Source organism: Lampetra fluviatilis, chromosome 2, assembly GCF_964198595.1.
Source record: "Lampetra fluviatilis chromosome 2, kcLamFluv1.1, whole genome shotgun sequence".
Taxonomy (NCBI): domain Eukaryota; kingdom Metazoa; phylum Chordata; class Hyperoartia; order Petromyzontiformes; family Petromyzontidae; genus Lampetra; species Lampetra fluviatilis.
The window spans coordinates 24,793,901-24,812,318 of record NC_136276.1 but is presented as its reverse complement, the minus strand read 5'-3'; the positions used below and the strand labels follow the sequence as shown (position 1 = coordinate 24,812,318).

Sequence of the window (18,418 nt, the reverse complement as noted above, 5' to 3'; positions counted from 1 at the left end):
TTGAAGCTTTCGTGACTGCAAGGATTCATATTCTTAGGTTTTTTCGGTAAAGTCACGTAGGTAAAACATTAAAATTAATGAAAGTAAAATAAAATAAAAATCACGACGTTTCGGAGGCAACACAAGTCTCCGTCATCAGGTGGGACCGTCACAGCCAGATTTGATGCAGCAAATCTGGCTGTGACGGTCCCACCTGATGACGGAGACTTGTGTTGCCTCCGAAACGTCGTGATTTTTATTTTATTTTACTTTCATTAATTTTAATGTTTTACCTACGTGACTTTACCGACAAAACCTAAGAATATATAGTGAGTGTCGCTGCCTTCTAGGATCGCCACTTGATATTGGCAGACTCCTCGGATCTGCCTGTCTCTGACGCCAATAGCTCATCACCCTGCCTCAGTGGGGCCGTGTGTGATACTCGTGCTGCTTGGGAAAATATTTGACAACCCCCATCCTGCCGACTAGGTCAACAACCTCCAGATTTCCTCTCTCCCAGATCGTGCTTCTGAGCTTTCAGATAGCCTCGCTGGCTGAAGTTTTATCTGAGACAGATCCAGAAACATTGGTTAATGACTGGGGAAGGTCTAAGCCATTACACCAGCTCTTCTTAACTGTCTCCTCTTGGAAACATTCTGACATCGGTGACAGAATGACACATTTACCGATCACCTGAATATGCATGTGTCATGTTGCAAACACATCTTGCAGAACTCAAGAAAGGATACCACCAGCCACACTGACTTTGCATTGACAAACCTCCACATCTTGCCAGAATGTGTCAGCTAATGATGACGCCTTCTTTCGTTTTTGGTACAGCCTCTGGTCCTCGCACCTGATTGGCTCACAAGTGACGACACCACATGTGTAGTGGGTTCACTTGTGACATGGACGACGTAGTCGAGGCACAACGTTTATTATAACTTTGTATTCAATACAGGGCGACGTATACAACACTTGAAGTGGTAGCGGCCCCTTCACCCGTCCTGAACAGGGAAGACCCCGAGCACTATCCCCGGCTGGTCTGCTCCCAGGTCCTCCGCTAAGAGTGCTAGGGGAGGCTATCTGATCCAGCCCTGGTCAAGCACGGATCCCGGCACCCAGCTAACCAGGCCGTGCTCTTACAAGAGCATCGGCTCTGAGGCTCTCAGGGCCGCGCCTCTGGCTTGCCCTGCCCGGCCCTGAGAAGGACAGCGAGCCAGGGGAGTTCCAGGGCCTATCTGCCGGTCTTCCGTCTTCACTGGTTCAGCTTGTATACTCGACCACGAGCCCTCTGGCTCCCCGCCTTTTATACCAATTTCCCCCGAGGGGAGGGGCTATGGGAGATCCCAGCGACCACCCACAGCCCCCCAGGGTTAACCGTTGCGGACGTGGATGTAGACACCCCTGTGTGTGGGTGTAGACACCGCTGTGTGTTTGTCCGCTTCCTCTCCCATAACACCCCTACACATGTACCCCTCTAATTAAGGCCGAAACAGGAGGATTTCTCCACAACTCTGGCTGTCGTCTGATGATGCTGGTTGTTGTAATTACCGGCGAAACGTCACGGTGCTCGAATTGTAAATGTTGTAGTGGGTTTACTCTCCAACACACGACTGGTGTGCTGAACTAGCAACTAAGTGGCACGTTTTGTGGACGTGACAAACCTTACTTATTGGCTGTGTCGAGCGGTGGCGGGTTTAACGACACATTTATATTTACACGATCTAACCCCAAAAAACCCTCTTGTGGATAATATTGGCTGAGAACGCCTCCTCTGCGTTAAACTGCATATTTGGTGAAATCGGCTCACGGGGAGGTGCCAGGTGGATTATTACACCGTGGGCCCGCGAGAGATGGCGGCGGCCTTGAGCCAGCAGTGGATCGACCGTGGATGACGATGAAACGGACGCGTTTATAAGCAACGGGCGGTGGTGCGGGGGCAGTGCAGGCTGAGGGCTCACCACCGCAGGATGCTGCTCGTGACCGATGGATTGTGTTCGGGGCACTAGCCCGCAAACCGCACTTCTGCACCCCGCCACGCACACGCGTGGCTGCAACCGGTATTCCCGACTGCACATTCCCGGATGCACATTCCCGGCTGCACTTTCCCGCGCAAATCAGGCCGCAACTTTCTAGCACAGATCGTAAAATTCGAGTCGCAGCTGCAGGATAAAAGCAACCAAGAGCCTTGTTTTGCTTTAAAATAAAAAAAAATAATTTACTTTTGTAACGTCATAAAAACCAGTGCCGACGTTAATGTACATGTCAGCTAGGGAATTACATGTTGAGAACAATTCTGAATATGTAATGTGCCAGTTCGCAATATTTCCCAGCGAGAATAATATCTCAGTGTTAATATGCATATTTTAGTTTTTTTTTTTCTTCTGCAAAAAAAGTCTGTGTGTTATTGAGATGCAATTCGCCTGTCTCTGAGCCCATGGCTCCCGGTTAACTGAGACACTCGTGTAGGCGGTTGTGTCACAGTACATTGAGGCCACCTCACCGCAGTTGATGTGCAATGATAGCGCGCTCACTTCTGGCAGCTTAGCTGCCTCCCTTCCAATTACCGAGGCGTTTGAGCCTTTGAGGTACGATTAGCGTGCTGCGCAGTGCAACTGCGACGTGATGATGGCGATGACGATGATGAAGCGTGTTTTTTTTGTTCACGATTGCAATGAGGTCATTGTTTCTTGTTTGCAGCTGGAATAAAGCAGAAGGAGAAGACGAGCGTGTCTCTACTTGGGACGACCGGATTCAAGCCGGCGGGTGATTGTCAGCATGCTCTCTGGCCTCGTTACGTTCATCCCGAAATGTATTCGCATTTGTCCGTGGGAGTTTTCTATCTTTTCTTTCTGAGAGTATGGAGTCATAATAATAATTAATAATTACATGTATATAGCGGCTTTTCATCAATGATCTCAAAGCCCTCTACAGGACGCAGCAACAGCAGAAAACACTCGGCATGAAAATCATGATATTATAAATACATTTTAATAATCCATTTACAAAATGACCTAAAAGTTTAATAAGCTGCAGGGTATATAAATGGGTTTTAAGACGCATTTTAAACATGTCCACAGACTCGGAGAGGTCCCTGATACCCCTTGGAAGTGTTTCATTATCTGGGGGCTACACGGGGGAAAATCTCGGTCACCCATAGACAGAAGCCTCGACCTGGGAATGCAGAGAAGATCTGCAGGAAAGGTCTGCAGGGTATTCATTTAGAATTGAAGTCATGTCTTATGGCTTCAGTGGAGCCACACGTCAGTAAATAATTGCAGCTTAGTTTTCTTTGAAGATAAAAGTTTGTCAGTTTTAACAAGGCTGGCAATGTCAAATATACTTCAAAAAGTGATCGCAAATTAATTTTCTTTACGCGCAGAATACCTACCAGAGGTTTATTTTTTTATATATCGAAATGTATGCAGTGTAAGGGATGTTAACTGTTCATAGTTTTGCAAATATCGCAACAGGTTATGTTGTAAGCACAGGGTACAACTCATGAAATATTCAATCACTCTCTTCCACAACATACGGAAACCCCATCACTCTCATAGTGTTTAATCACCTGTTGGAGAAGGCAGCCGAGGGTTATTAGAAATCAGTGGTGGATAAATATATAAGTGGATCACCCTGCATTGAGAAATCTAGTTACACATTCGTCAGAGGTATCATTAAATCTTGACTTAAAGCTTTCGTGAATGCAGGAATTAATATTCTTTGGGTCTTTCGGAAAAGTCACGTAGATAGAAAAATAATTTTAAAAAATCCCGACGTTTCGATCGAAACACAAGGAATCATCTTCAGGTGAGAAAAAGACGATTGCTTCTGTTGCAATCGAAACGTTGTGATCTATTATTTTTTTTACCTACGTGACTTTACCGAAAGAACCAAAGAGCATACCCACACCTCGTCGTCATGCCCACACCTCCTCGTCAGAACCACACCTCCTTGTCGTAACCACAACTCCTCATCGTAACCACAACCGCTTTGCCGTGACCTCTCACCTCCCGCGGCCACAGTGCCCGATGGCATCTTTGCCGAGAACCACACGTGGAGAGGATTCTACGACTACCTGGGGAAGAAGCAGCCACTCTCCCTGAGCGCCCCCGAGTTCAACCTGAGCAGTTTCCGCGTGAACCTCACCTTCTCGGATCGCGCCGTCGATCTCAGGCTCTCCGGTGAGTCTCCGGCGGGCCGCCCTGCCGCCCTGCCGGAGGGGAGCGGCATTTGCGTCGCAGGGTCCACCAAGAGCCACAGGGAGGCCGCACAAAAGCGTCGCGAATCGACGTTAATTCAACCGTGTAACAATTGTTTTTGTTCCTGGGTAGTAAGTGTTATTTCCTAATTGCTTATGTCTCAAAAGTACAGAAAATGGCTATTATTCCCCACAAACTTTGCTTTGTGACCAGGGCAGTGATTTTTTGAAATTTACCTATTTTCCAGAACATTCCAGATATATTCAGTGCTGAGTGAACTTGGAGCAACTTCTCGAACATTCTAGAACTTTCCAGTAATATAAATAGAAGTAGAAATACAGGGGCCTTAAGCCCACCAGGTCAGTTTATTTCCAGCTGCCTAAGTGGATACATATCTGCATTTTTCTGAAATGGCATGAAGAGGATGCAAGCATCCGGCAGACGCATTTTGCTATGTCTGCAGCCAATTTATCAAGACAAGAGCGAAAAAGTACTCTGTGGAAGCATCTGCTAAGATGTGTGAGGCCTACAAGGCATATTTCGGCATGCCTGTCAGGGATCAAGACAAATCCTGGGCACCTCATTTCACCTGCGAGCAATGCAAAAAAACTCTGGAAGGTAAGATGGATAATTGTTGCTCGAAATTTAATGTTATAACATTTTTAAAATTGTAAAAGTTTTTTTAATGTTTTACAATTTTAAATGTTATTGAAAAAATATATAATATATGAAAAATGTTGTGAGAATCTCTTACACATTAGTCATGGGTGAAATTAATTTATTTTTGTAGGATGGTACAGAGGGGAAAAGAGAGCCATGAAGTTTGCAGTCCAAGAATTTGGTGGGAACCCACTGACCACTCAAGCAACTGCTACTTCTGCATGGTGGACCCTTCCAAACGTCGGACTGGCAAGAATGCACCTGCTATCACGTATCATCCATCGCTCCGGTGCTACACTGCCATGAGCTCCCCGTACCCATTCCTCCGGAGAGAGAGCAGCCGTCTTTAGAAGAGAGCAGCAAGTCAGAGAGCGAGGAAGACGTTGTAGATCCAGATGACAATTTCAGAGGCGGAGCTGAGGAGAGAAACCCATACTATCCCAACCAAAAAGACCTCAACGACTTTATCAGAGATCTTGGTCTCACCAAGTCCAATGCCGAGCTTTTGACGTCTAGGCTCAAGCAGTGGAACTTGTTGGATGAAAGTGTGCAAGTCGCAGATCAGAGGAAGCGTCATGAACCTTTTTGCAACTTCTTCACCCATCAAGATGGGCTCTGCTTCTGCCACAATGTGACCAGTCTGTTCGAGGCTATTGGAATCGCCTGTAACCAGAATGAGTGACGCCTCTTCATTGACAGCTCATCCAGGAGTCTCAAAGCCGTGCTGGCCATAATGGTAACAAGTACCCGTCTCTTCCCCTGGCTCATTCGGTGCACCTCAAAGAGGATTACAACAGCATCAAGACCTTGCTGGACGCCTTGAAGTATGAGTACAGCTGGGAGATCATCGGAGACTTCAAAATGGTGGCATTCCTGATGGGTCTCCAAGGCGGTTTTACCAAGTTTCCCTGCTATCTTTGCCTTTTGGACAGCAGGGACACCAAGGCGCACTACAACAGGCAGGACTGGCCACAGCGGACCGAGTTCTCTGTGGGGAGGAACAACGTCAAGTGGAAGCCACTGATGGACCCCTGGAAGGTGCTGATACCACCACTGCACATCAAATTGGACCTTATGAAACTATTTGTCAGAGCTGTAGATAAGGAGTCAGCAGCCTTCAAGTACCTTCAAGACTTCTTCCCTAAGCTGTCTGAGGCAAAGGTCAAAGCAGGTGTCTTCGTCGGAACACAGATAAAGAAGATCCTGGAGTGCAATGAATTCCCCAAGAAGCTCACTAGTAAGGAGAAAGCGGCTTGAAACAGCTTTGTCGCAGGGGTTCGTGGCTTCCTGGGCAATCACAAGGTCGAAAACTATGTGTAGCTGGTTGAGACTGGTGAAGAACTACGGCACAATGGGCTGTAGGATGTCCCTCAAAGTCCATATCCTTGATGCTCATCTTGATAAATTCAAGGAGAACATGGGAGCCTACTCAAAGGAGCAAGGCGAGCGCTTCCACCAGGATATACTGGACTTTGAACGCCGCTACCAAGGACAGTATAACGAGAACATGATAGACTACATTTGGGGGCTGATTCGTGAAAGTGATTTACAGTATAATCGTAAATCTCGAAAAACGACTCACTTCATGGGACCTTTTTTGCCAGTACCAAAATATGATAATAGGTTTCCCCCTTTTTTCTGGCAACAAAACAGGTGTTAAGATGTTAAAACACCAAACTGAAACCTTTTACAAGGAATTATGTCTGCATTAACCACAATACTTGTGGTCAGAATGCAAACAAAAAACATACTCTGATAATATATGCATTGTCTTTGAAACCGATTGGTCCACACCAGAGACAGCTTTCTTTTGAGCCTCGTCTCAAATCAAATGCCTTTTGGCATCCTTGGGTCTAACACCGTTTGGGGCTCGAAAGAAAACTGTCTCTGGTGTAGACCAATCAGTTTCAAAGACAATGCATATCAGAGTATATCGGGTCTTTTGGTAAAGCCACGTAGATAGAAAAATAATACAATTAATAAAAATAATAACAATATCACGACGTTTTGATCGCAACACAAGCAATCGTCATCAGTTGAAAAATATAGCCGGAGAGCTGCTGAGGCAGGAAATAATATATGTCGGGAGCGCTGCTAAGTCATTTTGGTATTTTAATATCTTAACACCTGTTTTGTTGTCAGAAAAAATGAGAAAACCTATTCTCACAAATACTCACTAGCGGAGCCAGGGGGGAGGGGTGACACGTGCCTCCCCCAATGATCCTTAATTTCGATCATTGGGGTTAGTAATAAATTAGTAATAAATCGGCATTTTGCGACCCCCACTGCCACTGTGTAGCATAGTATTACGTGCCAGGGACTCTATGAGATGATAGGACAATAGTCTGAGTCCATAATTTGCAATAAGTAACGGCAAAGCAGTTATAAGTGACTCACAGAATTGTGTGCAGTTGCGTATACAGTACACGACTTCCCTGAAGGCAAACACCTTCAGCGAGCGCGATGCCGATCACACACGGTTCGAATTCGACCCTCGATCGATGGCTGCGCCATCGCCGCACACGCATCAAATAAAAAGCAACTTACTATAACAACTCCTATCATTTTTCATTGCTGGAGGGGTTGCCCCCCCTACCTGAAAATCCTGGCTCCGCCATTGCAACTACTCACTTCTAAATCTTTTGTAGTAAATTTTGTCTTACTTTAGTATAAATACATGTTAATTTTGATTCATATGTTGTTTTCTGACTTTATGTGAACGAAAAGACACAAATTCGCCCGTTTTCTCATTGAAAATAGGTAAATTTCTAAATATCACTGTCCTGGTCACAAAAGCAAAGTTTGTGGGGAATAATAGCCATTTTCTATGCTTTTTAGGCAGAAGCAATTACAAAATAACACTTACTACCCAGGAACAAAAATTGTGTTTTTTGTATGTTGCGTAATGCGTGATATCATTGGAAATAAGAGTTGCATTTTAGTTGAAACAAGGGCATGGGTTTCTTCAATCCCCCCCCGACCCCTCGCCTCTGTCCACCCGGCAGTTAAAATGAACAACGCCGCAAATTGATCGGCTGGTTGTGTGTGGTGGGGTAGAGCTTGGGGGAGCGGTGGTGCAACGGTAAGCACGCTGCGCTACGAACAAGTGTTTCGCTCCACGTTTCAGAAACAACATCACGTGTTTGGGGTATTTGGCTGCTTCTGTCCATTTCCGGATGACGGCGAGCCACTTCGTAGAGCTGTCATTGGTGATGGCCGGGTCGCTTCTGACAGAGAGCTATGTAGCAGCTCAGTGGTCATTACCTGGTAAAATCTCGAATATATAAATATTATATAGACTGCAGCAGGCCAATGGAATGGTTTAGATGGGATGTGATCCTCCTTAACCAGGGGGATGCGGCCCAGCCGAGGAGGCACGCCCACCTAGCGGCTTGGCAGACAGCGGCGCACTCTGACATATAAAAGCACATGGGGTGTGGACGACAGTGGTTACACACTTGTAGTTTAAATATATGCATACATACACGGTCTGTTCTCCTGTAACGTGTAGTGTTCATGACGCGAATGGGATATAACGCGACATGTATTTAGGGAACACATTTTTATAACCCGGATGCGAATTGGATATAATGCAATCGAGAATTAACGAACTACGTCGCGCGAGTAGGAATAAGCGGTCGTACGGCTGCATCGGCGTAGCATCACACAAGGCGGGATGTTACTGGATGCTTCTAGATGCTACCCACAGTGCCTCAGTCTTTGTTCGGCCGGCGTACGCATCTCACGTGGTGTTATTATGGACTCTGCTTTACCTCCATATTATATCTCATTCATGATAACGAGATTTTTCCCATAACGTGGTGTCCTTCAGGAACTACTGCCACGTTATAGAACAAGACTGGACGTATGTTGGTTAGAGAAAGACAAAAACAAGAGGAACTACATGGATGAGATAACTTACGCAGGTTAGGGGCATTATCTGGACTGTTACCAAAAATAGGTGGGCAGGACTCATCGCCAAGAGGGATGATGGTCGGTGGCCGAGGATAATTATGGAATGACAGCGAAAATGAGAACGATGTCCCTGGAGAGGAAGACATCGGCCGTGGAATGCAGCAAATGAAATCGGCTCGTGACGTGCGGTCGCACGGTGTAACGTTGGCATCGCAAAAGCTGTGGATAGATGGCGATGGCTTGGGGCGCGCGTCCATCCAGCAGTTGATAGATGGTGGCTTGTAACATCTGCGATTGGATTGAGATTGAGCTGTGCTTTGCGGTGGGTGTCATGTGTTAGGAATATACAAGCGGCAAGAAGCCAGACTGACGCTGCACATATTCACGATCACAAGCCAAACGCAGACTTCTGCCACGAAATTCAAGGATGAAAACTGGGTCATGGATGGATACGTGAGTAGGAATTATAATCAAGTTGTCAATTTCAACAAGGTGACAAATATGACATTGCTCTTGCGTTATTATTCACGTGACATTCTTTTGGTAGCAACAAATTCATTTTTCCCGAATGGAAATCGCAAACGTTTGCGAGTTTTTCATTTGCATTAAACAAGGAATCCTCAGAGTCTAGTAAGGTAGCCCATGTCATGCTGTTGCTGTAGACACTCAGAATTCAGAAACACCGACCTACGCGCACACACAGAGACATTGCGATCTCTATAGACGGATCGCCCAGTACAGTCACCCTCACGTCTGAATGCTCCATAATATAATTGTAGGCGTGGATAAGCCTATAGTTTAGTCAGTTTAACATGAGTAAAGTTTAGTGATTGTTTGATTTTGGTTAGCATTTTTTTGTCATTCAAGAACCCAGAAATACGGTGTGAATTTCCAAAGTATGTAGGAACAGCAAATCACGTATAACAGGCCAGGCGTAATTGTGATTGTTTGATTTTAAAGTAAATTTGAATTAATTTGTTCAAACTGAAAAGTGTTATTTTACGTGATAAAATGCACTTTGTATTTCAACTGCGCTCGGTTTGATTTCTTTGCAGGTGTCTGCGGAACACGGAAGCTACGTCTATCAGGGGTTCATCCACGCGAAAGGCTTCGGGCAGTTTGGAGTGCAGCGTCTGGGTGAGACGCTGCACGCCTGCGCCTTTGTTCGGTGCTCATTTTACACGTCTTGCGTGTTTCCTGTAACGCGTATGTGGCCAGACGACGCTTCGTGCGGTTGTTCGTACGTGTGTTAAACTACTTTCGCACTCTACGTAGCCAGCCGTGCTAATCGGAGGTGCGAGTGAAGGGACAACAAACTGAACACAAAAATCGGTTCTACAGAAATCAGTTTTCAATCTTGATGATCATTTTAAAGTGCATAGCTCCAGTGTCTTTCTAATATGGGAAGGAGCAGCGTTCCAGACAGCGGCAGAAGCGCGCGACACAGTGACCGTCTTTGTTCGATCACGAGCCAAAATCCTCTGTGAGGATGACTGGAGTTCGCGTGATGGTTTACGCTCCTTGACGAGATATTGTCTAGCCACGGATATGGTAGTGGCTGGGCTGTTGGGTCATTGGAGACTCGTCGAGGTTTTGCATCTTCATTGTGTTCCGCGAGATACTCGCACTCGGTCCGGGAAAGTTCGCCCATTGATGTTGAGTTGGAGGGACCTTGTTTCCGGAACAGATGTGAAAGCAGCTCGTTGGTTGGCCCCCGGAGAAAAGGCCCGTTGGTGTGCCCCCTTCGGGTTGTTGTCTCTCTGGTGACCGGGATATCATCGGTTATACGTACTGTATGTATGTATGTTGAACTTCTTTTGCACCGTACGCAGCCAACCACGGCTAATCGGAGGTGTGATTGATGTTCGTTCGCCGGGTTGACGATGATGGAATCGGTCCATCGTAGTGGGTCTGCTTCACCTCCGCTAAGTGTCAAACGCGAGGTCGGAAAATTGTAAAACGGCGGCAAAATCCTGCTTTTTCCAAATGTTTTTGGGACACCGGAGAGACTTTCTGAAACTGAGACCGACACGGCCAGACCGGGACACAGACGGCAGCCTCACAGAGCCACCTGGCTGCTCCGGCACGTGGCGCTCCCATCGACCAAAGACGGTGGCCACCCCATCGCACGGCGCTTTCAGATGCGCTTCTGCGGCTGTCTGGAAAGCTCTTCTTTCCGACATTAGGAAGCCACTGGGAGCAATGCTTTTTTAAATCATCGAGATTGAAAACTCATTTCTTAGAACTGCTATTTTGTGTTTAGTTTGTTGTCCTTTCCCCCGCACCTCTGATTAGCATGGTTTGCTACGTACGGTGTGAAAGAAGTTCAACATATATACAAACATGATGCATATCTTTTCTCCCTGTGGTCGCGTGGAATTTTTTTTTTCCGGGTCCTCTGGTTTTTCCCTCCACATTTAGAATCAATGTTCGTTTCTGGTATTTTTCTTCTATATATTTCCACGTGATTATGATGATGAGCCACTTTTTTGAGCTGTCATTTGTGGCCGGGTCGCTTCTGAAAAATAAACTAACATCTCAGTGGGCTGTACCTGGTAGAATAATTTTTTGTTTTGTTTTATCTATACTTTTTGTAGCGATTTGCTTACCTTTTCTATACTTTGCACTCCCGTCGTGTTGTTTGTTGTTGTAACGTTCTGACCCAGTGCTCCTTTTAAGACGTCTGTGAAAAAATAGCTTCGTAGCTCATCGGACTCCCCCAGCGAACATAAACATTCTGATTGCGATGGCACGCGCGCGTGAACTTTCTGGCTGAACCCACCAATGTTTTCCCACAGGCCTCACGGAGCCTGGGGGCTGGCGAGAGTCGGGCGCTACCCGCAGGGGCACCAGCAGCAGCTCCGTGGCCATCGCCATCCTCGTGCCATTCTTCGCTCTCATCTTCGCCGGCTTCGCCTTCTATCTGTACAAGCAGAGGCGAGTATCCCGGCGCTCGGCGGCGCCCGCCCAAACCCACTCTCGCGAAGGCCGCCCTTAGTCGTCGTCACCGGGGGGCGAAACGCAACCGCTGTGCAATTGCGCGATGGCTAGGAGATGTTAACTACCTCTACCGGTGTACATGAGGTCGTGGGTTCGATCCTGACCCTGACGATGCCTGCTGTATATTTAGAATTTGCGTGTCTCTCCCCGTGGTCGCGTGGATTTTTCTCCGGCTCCTCCAGTTTTTCCTTCCACATTTTAGAATCAACGTCACGAGTTTAGAGTATTTGGCTGCTATACATTTCGTTATCATTTGCGATAGCCAGGTCGCTTCTGAAAAAAGCCATACAGCCCAGTGGGGCCTTACCTGATAAAATAAAAAAATAGTTTAGTTTTAGTTTATCTGTGGTCACGTTTACTCTTGAAGCAATGCCTTGCGTGCTCCTACCTCCATGTCAAGGATCGTTGTAGTTTTGCAACTCCCCCACGCGGTAGATTAATAGCCTAGGCCTCCACTGGAGGGAGACTCCACGGGCAGCACCGTGAACAAGATGTCGCAAGGATGCGCACACCTAATTACCCTCAAGTAATTACCATCACGTAATTACCCTCAACCTATCCTTGTTCATGTCGTGTATTTGAATAGTCACCGCTTTAATAAATGGATTATCCCCTCCTTTCTCTGCCACCCCCCCCCCCCCTTTTTACCTCCCCATGTGAGTTTTCTTTCCCCTCATCCTCCCCTGCCCATTGATGTCGGCTCTCCTCATGTTCTCGCTCGCAGTCCCCACTTGGGAGGGGCAGAGAGCCGGAATCTCCAGCACCCCTCCGCCACCCCTCGTTAAGCCCCCTGGCGTGATGATCTCGGGGGGCCGGGGGTTTTGCTCCAGAAGTTTCTGTCCCCCCCCGCTCCTGTACTACGACCGGTGCTCTGTACTGGGCTCGTGTTGGGTCGCAATAACAAAAAAAATGGAATGTCCAAGATACATGAAGATTTTACATTTGCAGCCTGTTCTCGTGTAACGCTGCGTGTGGTTTTCATAATGCAAATTGGATATAACGCGATGGATGTGTATGGGGGAACTCGTTTTTTATAACGCGGATGCGAATTGGATATCACGCGATCGAGCAAATGGAACTACGTCGCACAAATAGGAATAAGCGGTCGTACGGCTGCCTCGGCGTAGCATCGCACAAGGCAGTGGCAAGGCAGCGGGATGCTGCTGGATGCTTCTAGACGCTACCCACAAGCCTCAGCTTTTGTTCAGCCTGCGTACACATCTCGCATGTTATCGCGGACTGTGCTTTACCCCTATATCATCTATTATAGATGACAAGGCGGTGTTCTTCGGGAACACAACTCCTGCGTTATTGGAGAACAGACTGTAGATTTTACATAAATGTAGATGGATGAAACACACGAATGCACTGCAGCACTATGCCAACGGGAAGTGACGCCGCCTATGCAGTACAATATGGCAGCTGGTGGTGTATGGCGCACTTTGTTTGTCAGTGGTGAGGGTCTGGTGAGTGTGAGTGTACGCTGTGATTAAGCGAGTGTCTGTGTCAGTGGTGAGTGGTGAGTGTCTGGTGAGTGTGAGTGTGCGCTGTGATTAAGTGAGTGTCTATGTCAGTGGTGAGTGGTGAGGGTCTGGTGAGTGTGAGTGTGCGCTGTGATTAAGTGAGTGTCTGTGTCAGTGGTGAGTGGTGAGAGGTCTGGTGAGCGTGAATGTGCGCTGTGATTAAGCGAGTGTCTGTGTCAGTGGTGAGTGTCTGGTGAGTGTGAGTGTGCACTGTGATTAAGTGAGTGTCTATGTCAGTGGTGAGTGGTGAGGGTCTGGTGAGTGTGAGTGTACGCTGTGATTAAGCGAGTGTCTATGTCAGTGGTGAGTGGTGAGTGTCTGGTGAGTGTGAGTGTGCGCTGTGATTAAGTGAGTGTCTATGTCAGTGGTGAGTGGTGAGGGTCTGGTGAGTGTGAGTGTACGCTGTGATTAAGCGAGTGTCTGTGTCAGTGATGAGTGGTGAGTGTCTGGTGAGTGTGAGTGTGCGCTGTGATTAAGTGAGTGTCTATGTCAGTGGTGAGTGGTGAGGGTCTGGTGAGTGTGAACGCACGATGTGATTGGTGTGTACAGGAGTCGTTTTTGTTGTGATGTCGCTGCCCACCGCTGTCCGCTGACGCCGCGTGTTGTCGCATGAAGTCCAACGTTTCGCTCCTCGTGCCAGGAGTTCCTCGAGCCGCTCATTTCACTTCCTGAAGCATCTCCCAGTACGTAGAATGAAACGTCGGACATCACACTACAATCCATAAGAGAGGTTTCTTGTTGTGCTAGATCGCGTAAATATAAATGTGTTGTTTAAATATAAGAATAGGTTTTACCTTTTCTGGCAATGAATCAGCTGTTAAGATGTTAAAACACCAAACAGAAACATTTTGCAAGGAATCCTGTCTGCATTAACCACACGTACTCGTGGCGAACATGCTCTGGTCCACACCAGTGTGTTGTTTAAACCCGGCACCGCCCGACACAGCCAATGAGTAAGGTTTGTCATGTTAACAGAACGTGCCAATTCGTTACTAGTGCAGCACACACGTGTGTGGGAGAGTAAACTTGAATGGTAAATGTCGCGGTGTTTACTCTCCAACACAGCGGTGTGCTGAACGAGTAACTCTTTTGGCGCGTTTTGTTTACGTGACAACCCTTGCTAATTTCCTGTGTTGGGTGGTGGCGGGTTTAAACGACACACATTTATATTTACGCGATCTAACCCAATAAAAAAAACCTTTCTTATGGATAATATTGATCGCGAAAGGCTCCTACTATTACTACTACGTGTTAGATGTCACCACAGCACGACAGTTCGCAGCGCAACCCTGGTCATCGCATGCAGTCGGCTACAAAGTTCTATTCTGTCCCTCTGCTCCGCACAGAACGAGGCCGAAGGCCAGGTTCAGAAGCTGCACGGGACACGAGAGCTCCAACGGGCAAGCGTCGTTTGAGAACACGATGTACGACACGAACGCAAGGCCCGGCGAGAGCAAAGCGGTGCGGTTCGACCCGGCGCTGAACACGGTGTGCACCATGGTATAGCATCGCCCGGCGCAGTCCGCCGCAACACCCTGTGAAGTGACTCTGCCGATGCGTTTAAAGTTCCGGTGAGCCGCTCACAATCTGTGGACTGTTGAATGAGGTTTGTTTTTTGGGGGGCTCTACGTTTCACTTCATGCTCTTAGACACTTCTGAGACAGAGCGCGAGAGAGTGTTTCGGTTCTGGCCCGCAAAAAAAATGATCTTTCCAAAACGTCTATTTATTTCGGGCAAACATTTTTAACGGACGTCGGGACAAAAGGGCATTTGCTCGCGCGTGCGTCGTGTTACACGCCAAACGGGGGTGCGTGCGCAGAGGAGGAGGATGGAAATACAATATATATTTAATTAAACGTTTTAAAGGCTGGGGGTTTGTTTGTTTCTTTCCCAAGAGTCACATTGTATTTGATGAGTAACATTCAAAACTGTCGCTCCTTCAAGACTCACGTGAAAGTTTTCGGAGGAATGGCATCAAAGTCGCCGACTGTGATCTGCAAGTCACCGGGGTAATTGTGACTTCATGGTGAAGGGTTCTCCCGCTGCAGGAAGGAGTAGTTGTAGGTATGCCTGGATTGTTACGAAAGGGATGCGATGCAGTTCTTCGTCAATCGCTGCGGCTTTCCCCCCCGTTAATTTAATACTAAAAATTCGGGACGTGTTTCTCGGAAAAGTCGTTCCGCGTCTACTCCTGACCCAAAACAATACGCGCCTCGATCACTTTTCACAACGCAACAAAAAGTCACAATAAAAAACGTAAATATTAAAACGATTGAATAATAATAATGAATTTAAAATAAACAAATGTAGCCTTTTCAGAGAACTCGCCGCAAGATCTGCTGCATGTTGCAATGAGTGGCGAGGCGACGACGATGGAGGCGTTGCTGCTGCACTGCAGGGACGCCGTGACGCTGACGCGGATGACGGCGCCGCAGCCTCCCGGGGGGCTTCTCGTTTGATGATCTCACGGCGCGCGTGGCCATCGTGAAATTTTGTTCGTGGGGAAATTCGCAACCCGAACGTTCGTAAACCGAGGGATACCTGTGCAGTCCACATCTCCCCACTCGTCACCTTCGGCTTTGATAATTACAGACGTGTAAAGTTTTGACATGGGCACACAACGTAATGATGCTTAACAATTATATTTCATTCAAGTCGCTGTGTCGCAATTATGCTTGCTTTTATTTTAGTTTTTTCACGTAACTTTATATTTGATAGAGTCTTGGTAGTTCCCAGTGGATATACCCCACCTTAGATTTTAATTCTCATAGCTGAAAATAATAATAACAGCACGTGTTTAGCCTTGAAAAGTAATCGCCATAGTCCATGTCAAGAGTGTCTTTCAACCGAGTCAGTCATGTAGATGCCTCGAGCATTACCCGACAAGACACAAACAATTGCTTACAACTTACTACCACGCACTCAGCACCCACGCACAAAGCTCACACACGCACATACACACACAACACACACAGCAAACGTACACACATATCACACACATTGCACACAGCTTACACACAAAGAACGGACTCATCAAAATGCTCTTTATGATTTACAAAACATTTTAGGAGCATTTTAGATAAAACAAATATATATATATATTTTTTTCACAATAAGATAAACTATTTGACAGGCGGAGTTAAGGAATGTGTTTAACCAGCACAGATTTAATTCTACCGTTTCGACTGTCCTCTTGCTCCCAAGTTCCGCCTACACTTGCGGTAACATTACCAAGTGTTCATTTGCTTCAACGCATTACTTGTCAAAGCAGCGGACCTTCTCAACTTACAATGAAAATCAAACGTGTAATTCGACGGAATGATTTCCGTCGTAAAATGTCAAACGTGTTCACGGTTTTCGGATGCTCTGTCAGCTTCTCGTGCGCTGTCCTCGTTCCGCGAGTTGGTGTGCACATCCCGTGGGCGCGTTATTCCTCCGTGCAATCTTTTTTTCGGGTCAAATTTAAGTTGGACATTCAGAGGGGGGGGGGGGAGCGCTTGTTTTAGTGATTTGCCAAAGTTGAGAAACTCATTGTAAGATATGTGTATAGCCACAATACTTCAGCTTGTCACCCTCATTGCATTTTGGTACAGGATGTTTATAGTATGAGTTTCAATCTAATCTGCATTTCAGCTCCACGCTGAATACCTAAATGTATCCATCGCTTACACTTTAGATAAGTGCTTCACCTCAGTATCATTAAAATAGCTGTACAAAGTTATTTTGTACAAAAATATCTATTTTTATGACGAAACATAAATGCTTAACTGAAATATTGAACGTTTCAGGACTACCGTGAAGTAGAACGATGACATTTGCGACACAGTCTGCAGTTATGTTCTCCAGGTCTGTTTCGGTTGTATCCTCGAGTAAAATCATTCACCCCGCCCGCCAGATCCTTCTGCAGCCCAGTGAGCATCACGAAGCACGTTCTCATCACGCTGTAAGTTCATGGCTCAATGCGGCCTCATGTCACAGTTCCCAAAACATGTATACGTTTGCAAAAGTGCGGAAATATTCAAAGTCTAATGTGCAATCCGGGTTGTACTGCATGTGCTTCAGTACGATATGCAGCGTGGTGAGTGTGGTGGTGGTGAGTGTTTGGTGGTGAGTGTGGTGGTGGCGAGTTTTTGGTGGTAAGTGTGTGGGAAGCGGTTGTGTCGCGTTTGGCGCGCCACGCTACAAACCTGGCGAACCGAGTTCGATTCCCGCTCACGGCCAACACTGGCGACCATAATCTGAACCGGTCCTGGGCCTCCCCTAGGTCGACTCGGCCTCAAGTGGATACCTGGTGTCGGTGTGTATTAAACATCGCCACTGGGGAGACAAAGGCGGTCGGGCGTGGTGCTGCTGGCTACTCGCCCCCTCGTGTGCCGTGCCGGCCTTCATAGGTGCTCGCGAAACAGCACTTGCCCCAACAGTGTTCAAGGCTATCCGGGGGGATCTTTGTCTTTGATGAGCGTGTGGTCGCCGCTTGATGTGTGCAGCAGCAGATGGCAGCACTCCCTCCGGTCTGCGGCGAGCTGATTGCACTCGGCTCCTCAAGAAGCTCAAAACCCGGCACGCGGAGCTTAGTGTCACCCACACCACCCCCAAGTCATTCCAGACGATGCGCGCGGTGCAACGCGCGGGAACATCACAGAGCTGGGTTGCAGCACAACCTCGAGACCTACGCAGCAGCAGCATATTAAAAGTCTACACGACGAAAATGGCAGATGATAAACTCTCCACAGTAGAGGGGATTTTTTGTTGGGGGGGGGGGGGGGGGTTAGATCGAATAAATATAAATGTGTCGTTCAACCCGCCACCACCCGACACAGCCAATTAGTAAGGTTTGTCACGTAAATAAAACCCACCGTGTCGTGGGTTTACTCTGCAACACACCGGTGTGCTGACCTAGTAACTAATTGGCATATTTTATTGACACATTTACATTTACGCGATTTAACCCAAAATACCCCTTTAATGGAAATTGGTCGCGAAAGCCTTCGTGTTAAAATTATCAACTCTGCGTTAACCTAAACATAGGGTTTCTTTTGTTTCCTTGGCCATTATCAAATATACGACTGACGGGAGAAAACGCACATTTTATAATTGTTAATAAAATAATGGCAACATTGTGTGGGAAATCATTTGCAC

The 18,418-nt window shown here is 47.0% G+C and overlaps 1 protein-coding gene across 3 annotated transcripts in view; it reads left to right on the top strand.

Moving 5' to 3' along the window:
• The window catches only part of LOC144944586 (CUB and sushi domain-containing protein 1-like), a 785,462-nt gene extending 769,476 nt beyond the window's left edge, over positions 1-15,986 (top strand). For 2 of the 3 annotated variants that reach the window (XM_078872870.1, XM_078872887.1), the window contains 6 exons: positions 2,683-2,748; positions 4,005-4,163; positions 9,097-9,209; positions 9,812-9,893; positions 11,555-11,693; positions 14,626-15,986. In XM_078872870.1, coding sequence (XP_078728996.1) covers positions 2,683-2,748; positions 4,005-4,163; positions 9,097-9,209; positions 9,812-9,893; positions 11,555-11,693; positions 14,626-14,785 — 719 coding nt within the window. In that variant the 3' untranslated portion in view covers positions 14,786-15,986. The remainder of the gene's footprint in view (positions 1-2,682; positions 2,749-4,004; positions 4,164-9,096; positions 9,210-9,811; positions 9,894-11,554; positions 11,694-14,625) is intronic. The other variant, XM_078872877.1, reaches the window with a different exon arrangement.
• Positions 15,987-18,418: the final 2,432 nt, after the last annotated feature.